This window comes from Rosa chinensis, chromosome 5, assembly GCF_002994745.2.
Source record: "Rosa chinensis cultivar Old Blush chromosome 5, RchiOBHm-V2, whole genome shotgun sequence".
NCBI lineage: Eukaryota > Viridiplantae > Streptophyta > Magnoliopsida > Rosales > Rosaceae > Rosa > Rosa chinensis.
The window spans coordinates 81,645,323-81,665,558 of record NC_037092.1 but is presented as its reverse complement, the minus strand read 5'-3'; the positions used below and the strand labels follow the sequence as shown (position 1 = coordinate 81,665,558).

Below are 20,236 nucleotides of genomic sequence, written 5' to 3'. Positions count from 1 at the left end.
ACTGTCTGGTACGGTTTATTCCTCTAACGCTGTTTATTGTTCTCGCAGGGACTTGAGGCCATTTGATACCCGCCCGTGGTATACCATTTTGTGTGACGTACCCGGAGAAATCCACCAGAAACAATGGCTTTCACACTAGTTTGTATTCCTATATAAACCCTCCCATTGGGAGAAACAATTACTACACTCCATTCTCTGCATTTAAACTCTCTCTATCTCTCCATTTTCTGAAACACTTTCACTTTCATTTTACAACAATAACAAAACTATGAGCTTAACTGAATATGTTATCAAGTTCAAGGGTCTACTTTACTGCTACTTGTATAAAGCTGAGGATATATATGCAAGCTCGTTCTGTTAATCAGGAACACCAGGGATGCAGCAGTTGTTGGAAAATTTGGTCGATGGATGCTACTTCTTTCTCCAGATTTCAACTCCTACAAGATCTCAAAAATACAATATATTAGTAACAAATAATAATCATAATATTATTGTCATAATACATAAAATAACAAGGATTATAGAACTTATCTCTTCCATTTATAGGCTTCTGAATGACACATTACTTGAAAAGAGTTTTAGGTTGAGGCGTGTAAACACTGCCCTTAAGAGTAGATTTCGCCCCTCGGAGACAATGTCTCGGTGTAGCAGGTTTGTGGCGCCCTACCCTCCAGGGTACAACAACCTCGATCCTTGTAGGTGTACACTCACAATACTCGGATCGTATCGAATAGCTTGAAACTTTCTTTTAGTAGAATAGATAAATTAAAGAAATGTCACGCCCCTGATTTTTAACAAAATTAAAAATCGATATATAATCCCATACTTATATATGCGTGATCGTTCAGCCATCAATACAAAATACCTGGAAACTTTTTCCCTTTAAACCCAGTACATACTGATGCCCTGAACTCTCAAAAACAATATACACTCGCTCCACAGAGTTATATATATTACACACGCTTACGAATTAAATTGTCAACAACAAAACAAAACGTAAATGCTCCTCAGAGCTCACTACAAACGGAAGTCTTAATAACGGTAAAGTCATATAAATGGCTTCCAACAGTTAAGCTGTAAGCACGCTTCCTCAGCATCAGCCACGATTATCCTGACCTGCAACAATAACCCCTACACCATTTGAATGGTGCACCGGGTTGCCACACAACAAACCCGGTAAGCTTTTGCAAGCCCGTATGAGTAACTCAAAACCACACATGCACAACTCGCCCAACGAGCAAACCCATCAACTCGTAAAAATGGACACACACCCTGTTTTCCCAAAACAACACATCCTTTTCCCCAAAAAAAACAACTCAAATCACCCCGTGATGGAAATCATATTAATTGAAACTCTGACAATTAAATATGATACACAAATCCTCCCCTGACATTTAAAAGAAAGAATCCCTGAAACTCTCTTTTAAAACACGTACTCATGAGCATCAGATAGCTCCCCGCTACCCCCCATGATGTACCAACAACAAATCAGTCTAATCTAGACACTCAACACATCAACACATCCTCAATCATATCTATTGTTAACTTAACAAATAGAATATGGTTCACAAGTCATCCCAAGACATTTAAAAGAAAGAATCCCCGAAAACTCACTTTTAAAACACGTACTCATGAGCATCAGATAGCTCTCCGCTATCCCTCATGATGTACCAACAACAAATCAATCTAATCTGGACAATACAACACATAAGTCCAACCTAGACACACAACACATCAACACATATATCATCACACAGATAACTACACAGATCATCACAAATGACCACATGGATTACTCCCAGCAACCCCGGATCCTCAGACCTCCCCAGGTCGTCAGATCAAAATATTAACCAACCCACACAAATCTTGACACTTCCCAAACAATAGGAATTCCCAATTCCTAACACATTGTCTCCCGAAAGTCAAGCCTCAAGCAATCGAATGAAACCCATCAATCGCTATTGCATAAATCACCCATCAACCCATAAGAATATACATATTTCATGTAAATATATATATACACGCGTGGTCATTCACTCAGGAATGCCACTAATACCAACAATAGTTTGCAGTTAATTAAATAACTCTCAAAACAATATGGTAAACCCGTTCGTGAATGAACATCGTGAGCTTACTCACCTCGAAACTCCCGCTGCGTCTTCAATACAGAACAAGGCAGCCACACCACAAAAACAACCGTCCAAGGATACCTCGTCAAGTACCTAATCACATACGGCTTCAACTTAGCAACAATCCACAAACGATTTAAGCCCGAAACCCCTGTTTTGAACTAAATCCCCAAAGTGACACCAATCGAGGCGAAACCACATCCGAGACCACCCCATGTCTCCAGAATACTTCTACGATCGATATGCCAAAATCACAAGTCGATCGGAAGCTCGAATCCTCACGGATCGAATAAATTGACCAGTATGAAACCGTAAAAATCATAACAAATCCATACGAACTCCAAAATTTGCATATTATATATCGAAACGCTCGTATCAATGAGTAGAACATATATAATACCAAAAATAGTTCCTTACATGGCCTGAAAGTCACCAGAACGCCGCCCTAGGCGGTGGCGCACCGCCGCCGGTCAAAACTCAATATTTCACAAAACTCCCAACATCAAAAAGCTTCATCTAAGCATGCTTGTGAATTCTCATAACTAGTTTGAAGTCAGAAAACAAGTATAAATGGTCGAAAACTACCTCACACTTGGATTACTGTTCAACCCGAGTTGAACCAAGTTCCACGTAAATCGATCCAAACAACCACCACAGATTGATCAGGGAGCCTCTTCTGAACTCAACCAAGGAAGCATGAAGCCACGAAGTCGCCGGAGCTGCATTTTCCGACCGGGTCCGAAAACACCAACTGCGCCGCCTTCTATCACCATCACCGCCGCGAATCGCCGCTAGAGGAAACCACAGGGAGGAGCAGACGACAACGACGAACCGATCTGGAAAGTTTCGTCGCCGGAGCTCGCAGGAAAAGTCGGGTCGGGTTTCCGGGTTTGGGTCGGGTCAGTCGAAATATTTCGACATTGAAGGAGTCGACAGAGAGAAGAGAGAGGAAGTGAGTTTCCGGTAAAGGAAACCAAATGAAAATAGTAAGTTTCCCACTCGGGAAACTTCTATTTATACCAAAATGGAAACTTCTTCCAATGGCCATAACTTTCTCATACAAACTCTGATTTCCACGTTCCACATATCCACGAACTCGTATTGACGCTCTCTACGACTTTTGTGAAGGAAGTTTTCGGAGAAACCTAACGAATAAAAAGTAAACCTTTGCAACCCCCCTAAAACCATAATCTTCGAATAAAAATTCGTTTGAAACACTTCCGCTCCATCCACGAGCCACGAAACCGTCTCATAACCATAAATTAGATTCCGGAAATTCCTCTGAAAATAATTACGAATTTCCGGGGCATCACAAGAAAATACATGAATACTTTGAGCTTGGAAAGGTAATAAAGGAGATTGAATTTCTGTTGTGTGGTTTTATCTGGAAAGCTTGGGATTATATATATGGCAGGAATGATCACTGCGATGACAATTTAACAATAGCAATTAAGCTATGTAACTTATGTAACTGAAATGAATATTTTGACATTAATTAGGAAAAATTAAAACGCCAAAATATGAATGTCATTTAAACTCTGTAACTTATGTAACAGAAAGGCAATATATATCTTGACATTGATGAGTAAACCAAAATGGAAGACAGCAAAAAAAGAACCACCATAACTGCAGACTTTGAACAAATGAATGATATATAGTAAACTACTTAAAGACAAAAGAGAAAAACTCGGAGGAAAACGTAGAGAAAACTTTGAGAGAAAAGTTGCCGACCGTGCCTGTCCGGCTGCGCCTCGACGCTGACGATGTCTTCTGGCCTCGCCGCGGTCGTCGAGTGCGGCCGGATGGGTTGACGATGTGAGCTAGCGAAGATTGGGGCTGTATGGGCTCCTTATGCCATGGCTTTGGCTGGCGGCAGTGTTGACACAGGTAGAGGGTTCGCGGTAGATGGTGGTGCCTGATCGGATCCATTTCGGATCTCGCCGCTTTAGCTGGGTTTGTGGCTGGGCTTCGTATCTGTTCTGGTGGTTTCTATGGTTTGATCCATTCGGATCTACCCATGAAATTGTTGGAGTTTCATGGATCGATCTCAGTGCTTTCAGCGGAGGATGGCGAAGAGCAGGGATGGACGGGCTTCGGTGCGTGCAGTGGAGGGCGGTTTGAGGTGCTGATCGACGACGTGACTTTGCCAGAGGTTGGGATCTGCAAGCAGCGGCGTGACGGGCTTGGAAGCACGATGGTGGTGGCTGGGCTGTCTGTGCAGCACATGTCGTGGGCCGGGCTCAATGGCTGGAGCTCTTGGGCCCTAATCCGGTGGTGGGCCTGGTCTGGGCCTGATGTATCTTGGGCCTGGGGTTTTACTCGGGGTTCAAGATGTTTTATTTTATATTTTATTGTTTTTAGTTACTAGTATATTTCCTTGCTTTGGGAATCCTAGGTTTGTATTACTCTCTAATTTTGTTAGGGAACTACGCACTTTCGTGCCTCTAGTAAATCCTCTTGCGTAGTTACGACGGAGGATTCTCGAGACAAGGGCTTGGGAAGCTTTTGGTTCCCGGGTCTCCTTGCCAGTACTTGACTTTGAGTCTTTACTACTTGCTTCTTAGTTCTCTCTAGTTGTACACCAATTGAAGTCTCTAGGCGACTAGGTTTACTTTTCAAAAGAGAGGTTTTGTAGTGAGGATTTGATCTCCTGTATGTAGGCTCAATAAGTGAGCGCATGTGTTAACAGTGAGGGTCACCTATCCTTTGCCTGGTAGCTTATACCATGTATGATTTTGGTGTAAGACAGCATTCGATGTACGTGTCTTCTGGTCATAGATAAATGAATGAAATTATCTCATTTTCTCAAAAGAAAAAGAAAAAGAATGATATATAGTAAACTGATGAAATCTTTGTGTCAATCACAATGAAAGAGAGTTAATGACTATTACCATCTGCAATTAAAGGTTCAATGCAGTTTTCAAATATAACTAGTATTTTGAAATATTCTAATTAAATTCCAATAGCAGTGACTGCAATAATGGTATCTCCATTGGCATGATTGTCTTTATTCCTCTGTTAAATTTTGCTTTGTGTAAATTGAAGCATGAGCATCCATTTCGGAAAATAGTCATTCTCGTGATGTTCATCTGAAAAACTGGATTCTTCATTCCCCTGATTGCAGGGTCTAAAGATGATGTGATTTGATTATTATTGTGAATGCACATGATGTATTTCGAAGGCAGTAACTTCACAGGTTCAAAGTTCAATTCCATAACCTTCAGTCATGTTTGGAGATACAAGTACCTCCTCAGAAAGTGAGAATACACAAGATGTCCACTGTCAATGCCAATTCACCAATCCAATGCAGGGTGTTGTCAGCATTTTCTTGACCGTCAAGTTCATCAAATTCTCAACTCGCTTCGAGACCAATAAAGCATTAGGAATTGTCCCCAGTAAAAGAAATTGTGAAAACGGATAGGGCAAAAAGATGGATACTTTTTAGCACAAGGTTTTTCACCCAGTAAAAAAATCCAAAAGTTGCAATCGTAGTTCGTAAGTCCAGGGTAGGCACATTTGTTACCATGTAGACGACGTAAATCCTTATTTTCTCAGACCTCACGAAGTGCCCATATTTGGGAAGGAAAATGTCGTATGGCCGAACGCCATTGAATGATTCAATGCACGAAACATAAAAAATAGAAACGTCGTAGAAAAAGTCAAAAACATTGCATCGGGTTTGGGTCGGGTTCGTGTGGAAGTCTCCGGTGCAAGAAGAGGGTCCCAACTCCCAACCGAAACACCTCTGGAATCCAAACCCACTTTCCTCTATTTCTCTTCATCTCCATTAAAGAGCTTTCCGAATCTCAGATTCATCCCTTGGCACACATCTGAGCTCTCTCTGGGTAAGTCTCTCTTTACTCATTTGTTTCAGATTCTGTGCAAATTTTGTTACTTTTGGTCTGATAGATAAATCCACACGACGCAAAATAATCCAATCTCCATATTATAGAGAAACCAAACTAGGGAGGGTAGTGTTTCTGGGTCCAAGTCAAGAAGTCGGAAAACCCAGTTGATTGTAATCTCTACAAGTCAATCAATGTCGAGCTGCGTCGTGGATCTCCCTGAAGATATTATACTCAACATTCTGTGCCGGTTGCCGGTCAAAACTTTGAACCGGTTCACTTGTGTCTCGAAACGGTGGCGTTCTGTTATCATTTCCTGATCCTAAATTTGGAAAATCTCACTTCCAACTTGCTTCTCAGCAGAAAGTCCTCCTCACCTCCTACCCTGCAGTCAAATGTTATGAAACTGATCACAGCAATCCGGTGTTGACTTTAGGAATAGCCCAAGTCTTCTTTATTTTCTGGAATAGCCCCATGACGGGCTTGGTATCAGAGCCCACATCATGGGGCCGAGGAGCACTGGAATCCACCACCATACTCGTCAGCACCGCCGCGTCCACCTGACCTGGATGAATGGAAGAGGAAGAGGATCCAAATCTCAAGAGAAGAGACAGCTGCGTGGCGCCGTGACTTTGAGAAAACTATGGCGTCGTTCCGATCTGAGATAATAAACGAGTTGCGGCAATTTCGATTGGAGCGACCGGCTCAGGTGATGGAGCCTTCGGTGCCGACTTCTTCCGTACCGATCACATCTCTGCCAGTGACTCATCCTGTGTCTTCGGTGATGCACCCACAGTTGTACATGATGCCGTCGCCACCACCACCACCGGCCATGGCAGATCCCTACCTTTACCAGCAGCAACAACTACCACCTCTATCGTCGTCTAAACCACCAGTCCCTCAGTCGCAACACGCAGATCCCTATCTCTACCAGCTGCGACAACCACCACCTTCTCCGCCGCCTAGACCATCAGTCACCGTCCATGCGTTGGGTGAGTCACCATCCCCAGCCCACATGAGGTACACCTACCACTCGCTCTCAAATGGTGATTTCAATCAAAATAGGAACCAGAAACAACAACATTTCTCTTTGAATGATGATTGTGGTGCTTTGAGCCCTGTGTCTATTGCAAAATTGACTGGTATTGATGAGAAATTAGATATGGGGGAGGGAGAGAGTCTTGATACGATAGCAGAGGTGAATAGTGGAGATGGTAGAGTGTTCAATCAGCTTGAGAGTGTTACTGTTAAGCAAGATGATTGGGGACCAAGTTTGTGTGGGAAAAGAATGGAATACCATGCACTCTACATGTTTGATAAAATGCCACAATCAGATGGGATGTGTAATGCAGGAAGGACCATTATTGCTCCTATGAGCATTCGAGACAAAGGTGGAGGACTCACTACTCATCGTGAAGTTGTTGATGCTTCTGATGAGATGGCGATATGTTCTGTCAGTGCTAAGCAGGACGATGGTGGTTTCGTTGAAGGTAAGAAGCAGGTGCCAAAATTGAGTGTGGAGGCATTGATGGTATCTGTGATCCCTGGAGATGTGGGAAAGCCAACTGTGAAATTAGATAAAGTTCTGGTTCGAGATGGGAGCTGTAGATGGGAAAATCTGGTTTATGAAACGGTTAAATTCGACCGGGAGCCAAGAACCGGGAAGAGCAAGGAGAGACTCTATAGTTTTGTTCTTTCAACTGGATCTTCTAAAGCAAGTGTTCTTGGGGAGGTTTCTCTTGATTTTGCCGAGTATTCCGTTGATTTTGCCGAGTATTCCGAGGCTACTAAAGCTTCATCTGTGTATCTTCCTCTTAAGAATTCAAGTGCAGTATTGCAAAAGTTGCAAGCAAATTCTGATCAGAGAGAGGTAGAAGGCTGTGAAGATGCCAAAGTTAAATCTCAGGATAATAGCTTGAAGAGACACTTGAGCAATAATGATGCAGATGAAAGCGTTTTGGTTGATAAGATGACCAATTGGACCACTCAAAATGTTGAGTGCAACGACACGACCTCTATTGGATCAGACATTACATTGTCCAGTTCCGACAGCAGCTCCGGACTCGATACTTCTCGAGAGCTTGTACTGAGAAACATTATCATTTGTCACGACCCTTCCAACTATCTATCATCACCAAATCAGCCCTCAATACCACACAGACCTGAAGTTTATGGCTCGACAAATAATGAGCAAAAGCAATCACGTGGGAGTGGTCTGCAGATTCTGAACATGGAGTAAGTAGTGATGGTTCTACTTCAACTTCTGCTGCTAATGTTGTGTATGATTCTGATTCTCTTCCTAAAGTGGTTCCCCAACTCCAGGTTCAAGAACCTAGAAATGCAGAACTAAATCCTCGCAAAGATGTAGAGAGCTCTTATTTGAGACAAGAAAACTAGAGAATAAACATAAAAAGCATAAATTCAAGGAAATGTTGAAAGCTAGAGCTGCATGCACTTCCCATTGCTGGTTTGAAGGGTGATATATTGCAATTGTTGCAGGATAATAATGTTCAAGTAGTCTGTGGGGAAATGGGATCAGGAAAAACAACTCAGGTTCCACAATTTATATTGGATGACATGATCCAGTCAGGACGTGGTGGACACTGTAACATTATATGCACACAACCATGGAGAATAGCGGCTATTTCTGTGGCCAACAGAGTCGCTGATGAGCGTTGTGAACCTTCACCTGGTTCAAATGGTTCTTTGGTTGGTTATCAAGTGCGCCTTGATAATGCAAGTAATGAAAAGACTAAGCTTCTGTTTTGCACGACAGATATTCTTCTGAGAAAATTTGTGGGAGACAGAAACTTGACTGGAATTACTCATGTCATAGTTGATGAAGTACACGAGCGGTCTCTTTTGGGTGATTTCCTACTCATAGTTTTGAAGAATCTGATTGAGAAGCAATCAGCTCTTAACACACCAAAACTGAAAGTTATTCTAATGTCTGCAACTGTTGATTCCAATTTGTTTTCAAATTATTTTGGTGGTTGTCCTGTGATTACTGCAGAAGGTAGAACACATCCAGTGACAACTTCTTATGATAAAAAGCACACTGAAAGAGAATTTGGAGTAGGAGATTGGGTGTACTTGAAGCTGCAGCCATATAAGCAGCATTCTATGCACAAAGGTGAGTTTCACAAATTGTCCCAGAGGTACTATGGGCCCTTCCAAGTGGTGGAAAGAGTGGGAAAAGTGGCTTACAGATTGCAGCTGCCAGTTACTGCAAAAATTCATGATGTGTTTCATGTCTCTCTGCTCAAAAAGAAATTGGGGGACCTCATCTCTGCACAACCTCAGCTACCCCATATTATTGATCCAGAGAATCCAAAGTGGGAACCCTTTGCTGTGCTTGATAGGAGGGTGCTCATGAAAAGAGGAGCTGTTATTAACCAATGGTTAGTGCAGTGTAGGCCTGACATTTAAACCCGAAACCCGCAAACCCGCACTATACCCGCACGCTAAAAACCTGCACAAACCCGCCCGTTTATTAATCCAGGCTAAAAAAAGCCCGCACTAAAAAAACCCGCAAATTAACGGGTTTTGTGGGCTAAACCCATTGGAATCCGTTGGAACCTGTTAACTAAAAATCCTTCCCAAAAACCCATTTCCCATTACCCATACGGGTCCCTTTTTTTTTTTTTTTTTTTTTTCAACCAAGGCATTTTTATAATTTTTCTTATTCCCCATGAGGATCCGACAGTTGGATCTTCATATAATTGTGAAAAGACTATTCAAAAGGAGATCCGTGAGGATTCGACCGTTGGATCGTCGTATAATTTTGTGAGGATGATTCTAAAGGCGATCTGGGACGATCCAACCGTTGGATCTTCATATAATTGTGCAAAGATGATTCAAAAGGTGATCCATGAGGATCCGACCGTTGGATCGTCATATAATTTTGTGAGGATGATTCTAAGGGCGATCCGGGACGATCCAACCGTTGGATCTTCGTACAATTTTGAGAGGATGAATCTAAGGGCGATCCGTGAGGATCTGACCGTTGGATCATAGTATAAATCGGTAAAGATGATCATCTAAGTGATCCGTAAGGATCTGACTGTTGGATCGTCGTATAATTTTGAGAGGATGAACCTAAGGGCGATCCGTGAGGATCTGACCGTTGGATCATCGAATAAATTGGTAAAGATGATCATCTAGGTGATCCGTGAGGATCTAACCGTTGGATTGTCGTATAATTTTGAGAGGATGAAACTAAGGGCAATCCGTGAGGATCTGACCGTTGGATCATCGTATAAATCGGTAAAGATGATCCTCTAGGTGATCCGACCGTTGGATCATCGTATAAATCGGTAAAGATAATCCTCTTGGTGATCTGTGAGGGTCCGACCGTTGGATCGTCGTATAATTGTGATTTGTGAATTATTTTTTGTCAAAAAAGAAAAGGAAAAAAAATCTAAAAAGATAGAAAATAAAAAATTTCAAAATAGAAAACTAAAAAAGTTCATATAGAGAAAATGGCAAATGAGGGGGATATATATAAGTCTTAATTGGTTTTAATTGCTTTGATAAAAAGTAAAAAAAAAAAATTAAAAAAAAGTTTACGGGTTTTAACGGGTTCCAACGGAAAACCCGCAAACCCGCCTGGTTTGGCCCGTGAAACCCGTTAAGCTAACGGGTTCTTACCGGGTCGGCCCGTTAAAAACCCGACCCGTTAAGAACCCGCACCGTACCCGCACGTTGCCAGGCCTAGTGCAGTGGCTTGGCACTACACACCAGATGAAGCCACATGGGAAGATGTTGAAACAATTAATCTTACTAAGGTACCCTAGCTTTGATCCTGATATGGAGATTCCAGCGGGATCAGCCCCCAATAGAGATTGATTTCCTTGCTTGCCTCAACTTGGGGTCAAGTTCAGTTTGAAGGCTGAAGGAATGTTATGAAACTGATCACAGGGATTCACAGCAATCCGGTGTTGACTTTAGGAATAGCCCAAGTCTTCTTTATTTTCTGTTTCTTTGAAACGCACCGTTTTACTTTGGCTTATACGTAGCGTTTCAACCATCCACGTGATGGAATCTCTTAGCTGTTTTACGTTAGGTAGCTGACCAGTGTTGAGGTGACACGTGGCTCGCATGACCACGCTCTGACTATATATTTCAGCTCTACCTTGTAGAAGAATCATCGATCACTATAACTGCAATTTCAATTTCCTTCTTTTCTCTTTAGCTCTCTTTTTCATCTGTTCATTTCCAGTAGTTAGGGTTAGCACCCTAACATAGGGCCAGGTTGGAAGAAAGGGGCTGAGGTTAAGTTACCCCCTCTATTTCAATCCTCAGAGGATAAGTTTTCAGTCAAGAATTTCACACTCCCATCTGAGGATATTGAGGATTTGGAAGAAATGGGCTCCTGTAATGGTTTGGTGCTTGTAGGCCGACCCTGTCGCAATCATTACAAGAGCTTGTTTATCTGGAACCCATCTACTGGATTCTTCCGCAAGATACCTCATCCAAGTTTCAGGATGAAGTCAGGTAGATACTTTTTGAATTATGGTTTTGGTCATGTGTCCGCCAGCGACGACTACAAATTTGTGTCCGTAGTACCTGACCCCAGTGATATGCTGGAAGTCCATATCTTCTCTCTGAGTGCCAACATTTGGAAAGTTATTACAGCTCCTTACTCGTCATACGCATGCTGGGTCAATAGACACGGGACTTTTTAATGGAGCAATTCACTGGGTCACTCCCTGCGGAAATAAGAATTTGGACCCAGTTATATATGCTTTTAGTTTGGCCGAGGAGGAGTTCCGGCGAGTGCCATTGCCACCTGTTTTGTGGCAAAATGAAGAAGACAGAAATCCGACAAAGATAACAACTCTGGTTCATTTAGGAGGATACCTTTGCATATGGTCTCGGAAGTGTTTTGATACTCAGGGAGGTGAAGTTTGGGCGATGACAGAGTATGGGGTGCCTGAATCTTGGGTTAAACTCTTTCAATTTTATATACACGATTTCCGCAATGTCTTTGATGTAGAACAGAGTCCATGGGATCTGTGTTTTATTACAGAAGGCGATACGATGGTGTTAAGACTGAATAAGGAGTTGTTATGGATTGAATGCCGTAATGAAGAGAAGCCAGTCTGCAGTGGAAGGTATAGGCTTGAGAAGGTACAACCTAAGGTGTCAAACCTGGCGTTTTATTCTCGTGCGACCATATACGATGAAACTCGATCTAGTTTCTGTAGCTGAATGATTATAGTGAATAATTGTGGCGTGAAGACTCTAGGCCTGAAAACCGAAGAAGTAGAAGTGAAGAGGGAATTGCTATCTGCATTCAGATGCTGCTTGGTTTATGTTATAACTATTGCAATAACTTAATCCTTGTGTGTTTATTTGTAATTGAGCGGACACTATATGGAGTATGATCTTTCATGTTGGAGTACTCTCTTTGTTTGCTCTACTTCTCTGATGCTTAGTAACCACTATTAGAAGTGGTAGTAAGAACATGCAGCCTCAACAATTCCCTTGTTTCTTCGTTGTAAATAAGAATATTAGCTATGATGAGCATATTGTAATTTTACTAGCTATGACTGGCCCTATCAAAAATCTCATTGCTGCTTTGTTACTAATAAGAATTCGAGGCTATTGAAGTAGTTAATGTTTCTGTATCATGTCTAGCTGAGTAACAAAACTATGAGCTTAACTGAATATATTATCAAGGGTCTACTTTACTGCTACTTATATATAAGAAGCTGAGGATATATATGCAAGTTCGTTCTGTTTATCAGGAAGACCAGGGATGCAGCAGTGACTGCAATAATGGTATCTCCATTGGCATGATTGTCTCTATTCCTCTGTAAAATTCTGCTTTGTGTAAATTGAAGCTTGAGCATCCATTTCCAGAGACCAGTCATTCTCGTGATGTTCATATGAAAAACTGGATTCTTCACTCCCCTGATTGCTGAGTCCAAAGATGATGAGATTTGATTATTATTGTACATCATTCACAAGATGTATTTCAAAGACAGCAACTTCACAAGTTCAAATCCATGTTGTCCAACCTTCAGTCATGTTCGGAGATACAAATACCTCCTCAGAAAGTTTCATCAGATGCAGAGTGTTTTCAGCATTTTCTTGATCGTCAAGTTTCATCACATTCTCAACTCGCTTCGAGACCAATAAAGCATTAGGAATTGTACCTAGTAAAAAAATTGTTAAAACGGGGTTTTCACCCAGTAAAAAATCCAAAAGTTGCAATCGTAAGTCCAGAGTAGGCACATTTCATACCATGTAGACGACCTAAATCCTTATTGACCCCATGACTTCTATGCGAAAAGCATTCCCATTATCCCATACCTCATCAACTTAATCCAATTCAAACTCCTTCAAAAACAAAAAAGTATGCAAATGTTAAAGTATATGTTTCTATCTATAATGGCTAATGCCAATCAAAACAACGAATAATTAACCTTATCTAGCATCATTCGATAATCATCGTGTTCTGATGGACTTGATAAGTTCTTGACGAGATGCATCTGCTGGCTGCAACTGCTCTCATATGCCGGAGTTGTGATAAATAACATTGTAATATTTTAACCTAATGATAGACATAAAAAAAAAAAATTGTGTCCATTCAGAAAATTCTACAATATGTGATAAAAAAAATTATAAAAAAAAAAATCTATAATATTACTATAGAACACACATATAATCATTATTTTTAAGGTTTTGTTATATAAACGAGAATCATTTTTAAAAATCAGACCTAGCCGTCTCTCTGTGCAAGGGTTTCCTCGAGGACCTCTCTTCGACAAAAACTATCCTCACTCATGACCGTACGTCCCTATGGCTGCCATGGGGGAGGGCTCAGATGCGGCATTGATCAATCACGACTCTGCAAGGGTCTCGCTTGGATCTGCAGGGTTTGAGGCTCTCAGAGTAGATCGCTGGTATATGGTGGGCCGATTACTTAGCCCCAACGCCATGCTTCCTGGCTTCAAGTGTACAATCTCCACTATCTAGAGGATTAGATCAGGACTGACAATTCAGGATGCAGGTGATCGCTTTGTCTTTCAATTTGATCGTGTCGTTGATCGTAATAAGATCTTGCATGGAGGCCCGTGGTTCTATCGGAATACTATGCTAGTTTTGGGTGAGTATGTTGGTGTCGGATCGGCGGCAGAGGTTCCCCTGAATTCATTGGAGACCTGGGTTGTGATCAAAGGATTACCGCTGGTTCTACTTAATAAGAAGGCTCTAGGGTTGGTTGGGTCGACTTTGGGTGGAGTGATCAGATTGGATTAGATAGCCCTCAACAGGAAGGAAGAGGAACAATGCATCCGGATTGTCCTAAATGTTCGGCATCGAGTTAGGGTTTGGAAGGTTTTTGAATTCTCACTGGTAGTGGTGCCGGAGCTGACGATGGTTTATGAGAAAATTAAGGGTTTCTGTCGGAGCTGTGGCTTGTGTATCCATGATGCTGCTGGTTGTGATAGGCTGCTGGTGAAGGAGAAAGAGGATATCCTAGATGAGGCACCGGCGACAGCTTTGGCCGGTCTTACTTTGTCTTCAGCTCTGCATGGTCCTAGGACGGAGGGTGCTGGTATGCAGCCGAGCAGTAGCACTGAGATGGATGCGATGATCACTCCGGTGGAGAACAAGATGTCTCCAGGAAGGGTGGATGCTGCAATCGTGGAAGTCCAAGGGTTGCAAGAAGCCCATGCATCTCTGAACTCCAACAACCATGGAGCTTTGAATCAGAATGAGTCGGCATTTGCAGGCGTTGACATGTCAGAATTTCTGAAGAGCTGGGCTATGCAGGCTAATGCTAGCAAAGCTTAGGGGACTATATCTGGGGAGGTTGCACCGTTGGCAGTGATCCGACCTTTGTTTTCATGTGGCAGCACCGATGTCATGGTTATGAAACCTATTTAGGTGCAGCCATTGCTAGGGTCTAAAAGGAAGGCTGTGGAAATCCTTGGTTGGGTTGGAAAGAGGTATGTTTCTCCCTCTGAACATCTTCTTCGTGTTGATGATGGTATGCAGTTGGTACTCCAACACAAGAATGGTAAACTGGTGGTCTCTCCAAGGAAGAAGAAATTGGGGAGACCTAAAGGGAGCAAAAATAGGCCCAAATGCGCTAAAACTCTTGACAAGCAACTGAAGAGCAAGAAGCCTAAGAAATGGAAAGCATGTGAAGATGGAGCCTGTTTGTCACACAGTGCAGCAGCTAGGGAGGTGAGCCTTGATGTTTCGGGTTCAGCTAAGATAGATGAGCTTTCACAGGATGGTGGTGAGGAGGAGGGTGCTATGGCATCTTCTTCTACCAGTAATATTTAAAATTTAGTCTTGGGTCGCAAAATCTACTGTTTGGTTGAAACATTTATTTAAAAAGCTTTTAAGTAGTTAGGTTTTGTTAGAATAATAGTGCGTTGACTTCCTAAAAGATGGGTGTACTCTACATTGTGGAGTTTTCTATTTGCTTAGAATAGGTTCTAAGTCCGAAATAACGACTCCATGGTGGTGTGTCGTTTGGCATTGCTTGTTGAATTATAAAATCGGGTTGACCTTTTTGGATTCAAAAAAAAAAAAATCTAGTATGAAACAGATTTACCTTGACAATGACTTTTTCTTAATTATGACATGAATTGTCTTCATGTGTCCTCAAATGATAAAATATTAAATAAATCATTGCATATATAACATTTTTACGGCCGTATGCAAATCTTTCCCTTGAGGGAAGCTTATTTACCTTGCAAGGTGGTTCGAGTCATAAGATATTCTTCTTCCTTTATGGCTGGCCAATAACGCCGAGCTTGAGGTGGGTGAACTTACCCTTAGCTCTGCCCCTGCTTCGTCCTCTGGTATTACCACGTGGATCCCGCATCGTCCCGGCCCTTTGAATATGTTCTCAATCTCCTTTCCTCTGTCGAGATCAAACAAGCATGCCGATGTTTGATATACAAATTCAAACTTGACTAAACAAATGGAAGGTGGCGGTAAACCACTCTAAAAAAGCAGTCTTATTATTGTATCAAATGAAAGATAAAACAACCTCGTAGTATCACTGATCGACCGCTACCAACGGACTTCTGATGTATGAGATTCATCAATGATGCTTACACTGTTAATGTAGATAGTGAAGAGTCTGAAATATGGATCCATGAACATGGAATTTGTTTCAATTTGAGCACACAGAGTGAATCCTTTGTTCTCCCATTTGAAATTTTGAGGAAACTCAATTCCTATGTTGTATACTTGAAATCATGTGCTAATGACATCCTTGGGCCAATGAAACCTTTGAAAACCCATTTGGGAGGTGAACCACTCGGAAATTTCACTTTTGGAAAATTTAACTTGAAATTTTAGTTGTCATAAAAAAACAAAAAACAAAAAACTTGAAATTTTGATTGCGGACAAACGAGAAACAGAATGGAAGTACAGGATTTAATCATTTATATCTAAAATTTTAAATTATGTTCGAAAATGAAAGTTGTAGAAAAAATAATTAAAATTGGTTGAAAATAATTCAATGTACAAAACATTAAAAATAGTAAAGTTGTAGAAAAAGTCAAAAACATTTGGGTCGGGTTCGTGTATAAGTCTCCGGTGCAAGAAGAGGTCCCAACCAAAACACCTCTGGGATCCAAACCCGCATAGTCTCTTGACCTCCATTGCAGAGAGTTTTTGGAATCTCAGATTCATCCCTCGGCACACATCTGAGCTCTCTCTGGGTCAGTTTCTCTTTATTCATTTGTTTCAGATTCTGTACAAATTTGGTTACTTTTGGTCTCATAGATAAATCAACACGAAGCAAAACAATCCCATGTCCATATTATAGAGAAACCAAACTAGGGAGGGTAGGGTTTCTGGGTCTAAGTCTAGAAGTCGGAAAACCTTCGTTGATTGTAATCTCTACAAGTCAGTCAATGTCTAGCTGCGTCGTGGATCTCCCTGAAGATATTATACTCAAGATTCTGTGCCGTCTGCCGGTCAAGTCTTTGATCCGCTTCACTTGTGTCTCGAAACGGTGGCGTTCTATGATCATTTCCGATCCTCAGTTTGGAAAATCCCACCACCAACTTGCTTCTCAGCAGAGAACCCTCCGTAGAGAAGTCCTCCTCACTACCTACCCTAAACTCAGAGATCCAGGTCCAATTTCCCTTGCTCGTTCCGGTGGCTTTTTTAAGTTACCCCCTCGATTTCAATCGTTAGAGGATAACTTTTCAGTCAAAAACTTCACCATCCCATGTGAGAAGAGTGAGGATATAATAGTAATGGCCTCCTGCAATGGTTTGGTACTTGTAGGCGAAAGCAATCGTGGTTATTTGAGAAACTTGTCTATCTGGAACCCTTCTACTGGATGCTTCCGCAACCTGCCTAGGCCAAGTTTCCCGGAGAGGTCAGTACAATCAGCCGGTAATGAGTACAAGTTCTCTGTGAATTATGGTTTTGGTCATGTGTCCGCCAGTGACGACTACAAACTTGTTTTCATAATACCTGCCCTCGGTGATCTGCCGGAAGTCCATGTCTTCTCTATGAGAGCCAACATTTGGAAGGTTATTACAGCTCCTTACTCGTCATGGCCGAGATGGCGTGGTGGACAGGGGACACTTTCAAATGAAGCAATTCACTGGGTCATTCGCCACAAAAATGAGAGTTCGGACCCAGTTATCTATGCGTTTGATTTGGCAGAGGAGGGATTTCGGCAAGTGCCATTGCCGCTTGTTTTGTGGCAAGATGAAGATGACAAGACTTCCACCGAGATAACAACTCTGGTTCATTTAGGAGGATCCCTTTGCATCTTGTCGCGAAAGCATTATTATCCCGTGAAAGGTGAAGTTTGGGCGATGACAGAGTATGGGGTGCCTGAATCTTGGGTTAAACTCTTTCAATTTGATGTACGCGATCTCCCAGATGTCTTTTCTAGACTATACGGTCCATGGGATATCTGTTTCATTACAGAAAGCAATATAATCATGTTAAGACGGGATAATGAGTTGTTTTGGTTTGAACGCCGTAATGAAGAGAAACTGATCTGCAGTGGACAGTATAGGATTGAGGAGGTACAACCGGAGGTGCCCGAGTGTTCGTGTTATTTTCACGCAATCGGATATGATGAAACTCTAGTTTCCGTAGCTGAATGATTATAGTGAATCATTGGCGCATGAAGACTTGAGGCCTGAAAGCTAAGAAGCAGAAGTGAATAGAGGGATTCATATTTGCATTCAAATGCTGCTTGATTATGTTATAACTATTGTAATTTTTATTCTCCACCTTCGATGTTATTTGAGTAACTTAATCCTTGTGTGTTTATTTGTAATTGAGGAGTGGAAACTATGAAGAGGGATTGCTATTTGCATTCAAATGCTTCTTGGTTTATGTTCTAACTATTGTAATTTGAATTCTCCACCTTTGATAATTCAGCTGAAATGGTTTCATCTTATAAACTATTGTTTTGGTCATGTGTTGTTGGAGACTGTCCCTACCAGAATCATCCGTTCAAATGGAAACTTGAAACACCACATCACGGGCACACCACCGGCTCATGTATAGAGACGGCATATATGACTACTATCACTGAAATTGGTAAGAAAACAATCGCCAGACCTGGGTAATGGAGAACAGAGTATCTCCCACAGCTCTAGCTTCTATATGAATGGCAATGAGGCAACACATCTTGATGCAAATCATCAAAGTAGAACGGGTTCTAGTTTTGAGAAAAGAATGTATATGTATACAAAGAAACTTTGGGAAGGAATATGCCAAGGGGATACAAATATTGTTGTGTATAAATGCTATATATATATATATATATATATTTTTTTTTTAAATAATGGAAATCCATTTGATAAAATCGCATGCCAAGAAGGCCATTACATATCCACCCGATGACACATAACAATGGTCAAGACAAGGATTCGTGGAGGAGCCACAGTGATACATAAGATAGGCCAACTATATTTGAACTTATCGCTCACTTAAAAAAGTGAGCCTATAACTATGAGCACACTCATAGCAAATAGGCACACAACAGAGTACATACACCAAAATGCATAGCTTCCTAAACAAAAGGAAATTATTAGAAAGTAAAAACTAACTATTAGAAAAACCCAACAAAACAGACCCCAGGAAGGTCACCATCCCAGCCCAATAAGCATGGTCTGACCCAAGCCCAGAAACCAAGCTCCTCTGCACAACGATTGTACGCACAGCTGCCTCATCACTTCCGATCGATCAAGGCCCCACGACCATGCCGGCACTACCACGCCGCCCCTCCTGCGCCGCTTGATTTGCACCGTCATGCTCATCGTCTTCACGACCTGCCATATCCAAATCCCATCGCCGACGAGTCTTGGATACCAGCGCCGAAGCTCCACCACCGTACACCACAGCCACCGCGCATCAGAGGTTAGGTGTCAAGAACTCCGCCTCAACCACCATGCCGAGAGATAGAGTACCAACCCTCCCACGGAAAACCTGCCGAGCCATAGCCTCAAGAGAAGCCCCGTCCGGCTGCACTCACCATACCTCGACAAGGCCTGAGGCTTGCCTCGGATGGGAGCCGCCGGACGAGACGCAGAGGTGGAAAAATGGAAAACCCTAGGTCTCCTCTTTCACGAGAGAGAGGCGGGTATAAAATTAAGCAAATGTATAAATGCTATATGGAGAACGTTTTTAGTGGAATAATGTACATCCTCACTTGAAAGAATGATCTATAGTTTTATTTGTCCTGGGGATTTCTCGAGGTACTCACAAAAAAAAATGCACTAGGTTTGGGTCCATGTAGCTAAGAGTAAGTTCACACGTTAGGTTACTGGATTAGATATTGTTCATTGTTTTTAATTTTTTTTTTCCCACCTAACCTAGAACTGACTTGGGTCACTCTGGATCATTTTCTGAGTCAATTTCGTGCCCTACAAATTGACCCAAGGACTCAGAATGCGGAAATAAACATAAAAAAGCAATAAATAGTATCTGGCCTAATAACCTAACAGGTAAATTTGTTCTGAGAGAGGTAAACTGGCTAGCCCGAAGCCAACCGAAACATCCTCTGGGCTGCAAGCCCAAGCCCCAAATCTGCTTAGATCTCTATAGGTCTCACCACTCCCCTCTATTTCTCTTCACCTCCATTCCAGATCTTTTAGAATCTCATATTCAGATTCAGATTTTGGGTTGTGATCAAATAACAACTCTCACACGTCTGAGCTCTGTGGGTAAGTTTCTCTTTACTCATTCGTTTCAGATTCTGTAGAAATTTTATTACTTTTGGTCTCATAGATAAATCTTTATATCTCC

The 20,236-nt window shown here is 41.9% G+C and overlaps 2 protein-coding genes across 2 annotated transcripts; both read left to right on the top strand.

Moving 5' to 3' along the window:
* Positions 1-5,851: 5,851 nt before the first annotated feature.
* On the top strand, positions 5,852-8,955 carry LOC112202644. The gene is made up of 2 exons (XM_024343641.2): positions 5,852-5,974; positions 6,082-8,955. The coding sequence occupies exon 2, from the start codon at positions 6,618-6,620 to the stop codon at positions 8,211-8,213; it is 1,596 nt and encodes a 531-aa protein (XP_024199409.1). The 5' UTR covers positions 5,852-5,974; positions 6,082-6,617; the 3' UTR covers positions 8,214-8,955.
* LOC112164225 (F-box/kelch-repeat protein At3g06240) lies at positions 5,881-18,387 on the top strand. The gene is made up of 2 exons (XM_024300451.2): positions 5,881-5,909; positions 16,605-18,387. The coding sequence occupies exon 2, from the start codon at positions 16,867-16,869 to the stop codon at positions 18,082-18,084; it is 1,218 nt and encodes a 405-aa protein (XP_024156219.1). The 5' UTR covers positions 5,881-5,909; positions 16,605-16,866; the 3' UTR covers positions 18,085-18,387.
* Positions 18,388-20,236: the final 1,849 nt, after the last annotated feature.

Bases quoted from the DNA above. Each gene is read 5' to 3' on its own strand.
- LOC112202644 (XM_024343641.2), top strand. From the start codon at position 6,618: ATGGCGTCGTTCCGATCTGAGATAATAAACGAGTTGCGGCAATTTCGA.
- LOC112164225 (XM_024300451.2), top strand. From the start codon at position 16,867: ATGTCTAGCTGCGTCGTGGATCTCCCTGAAGATATTATACTCAAGATT.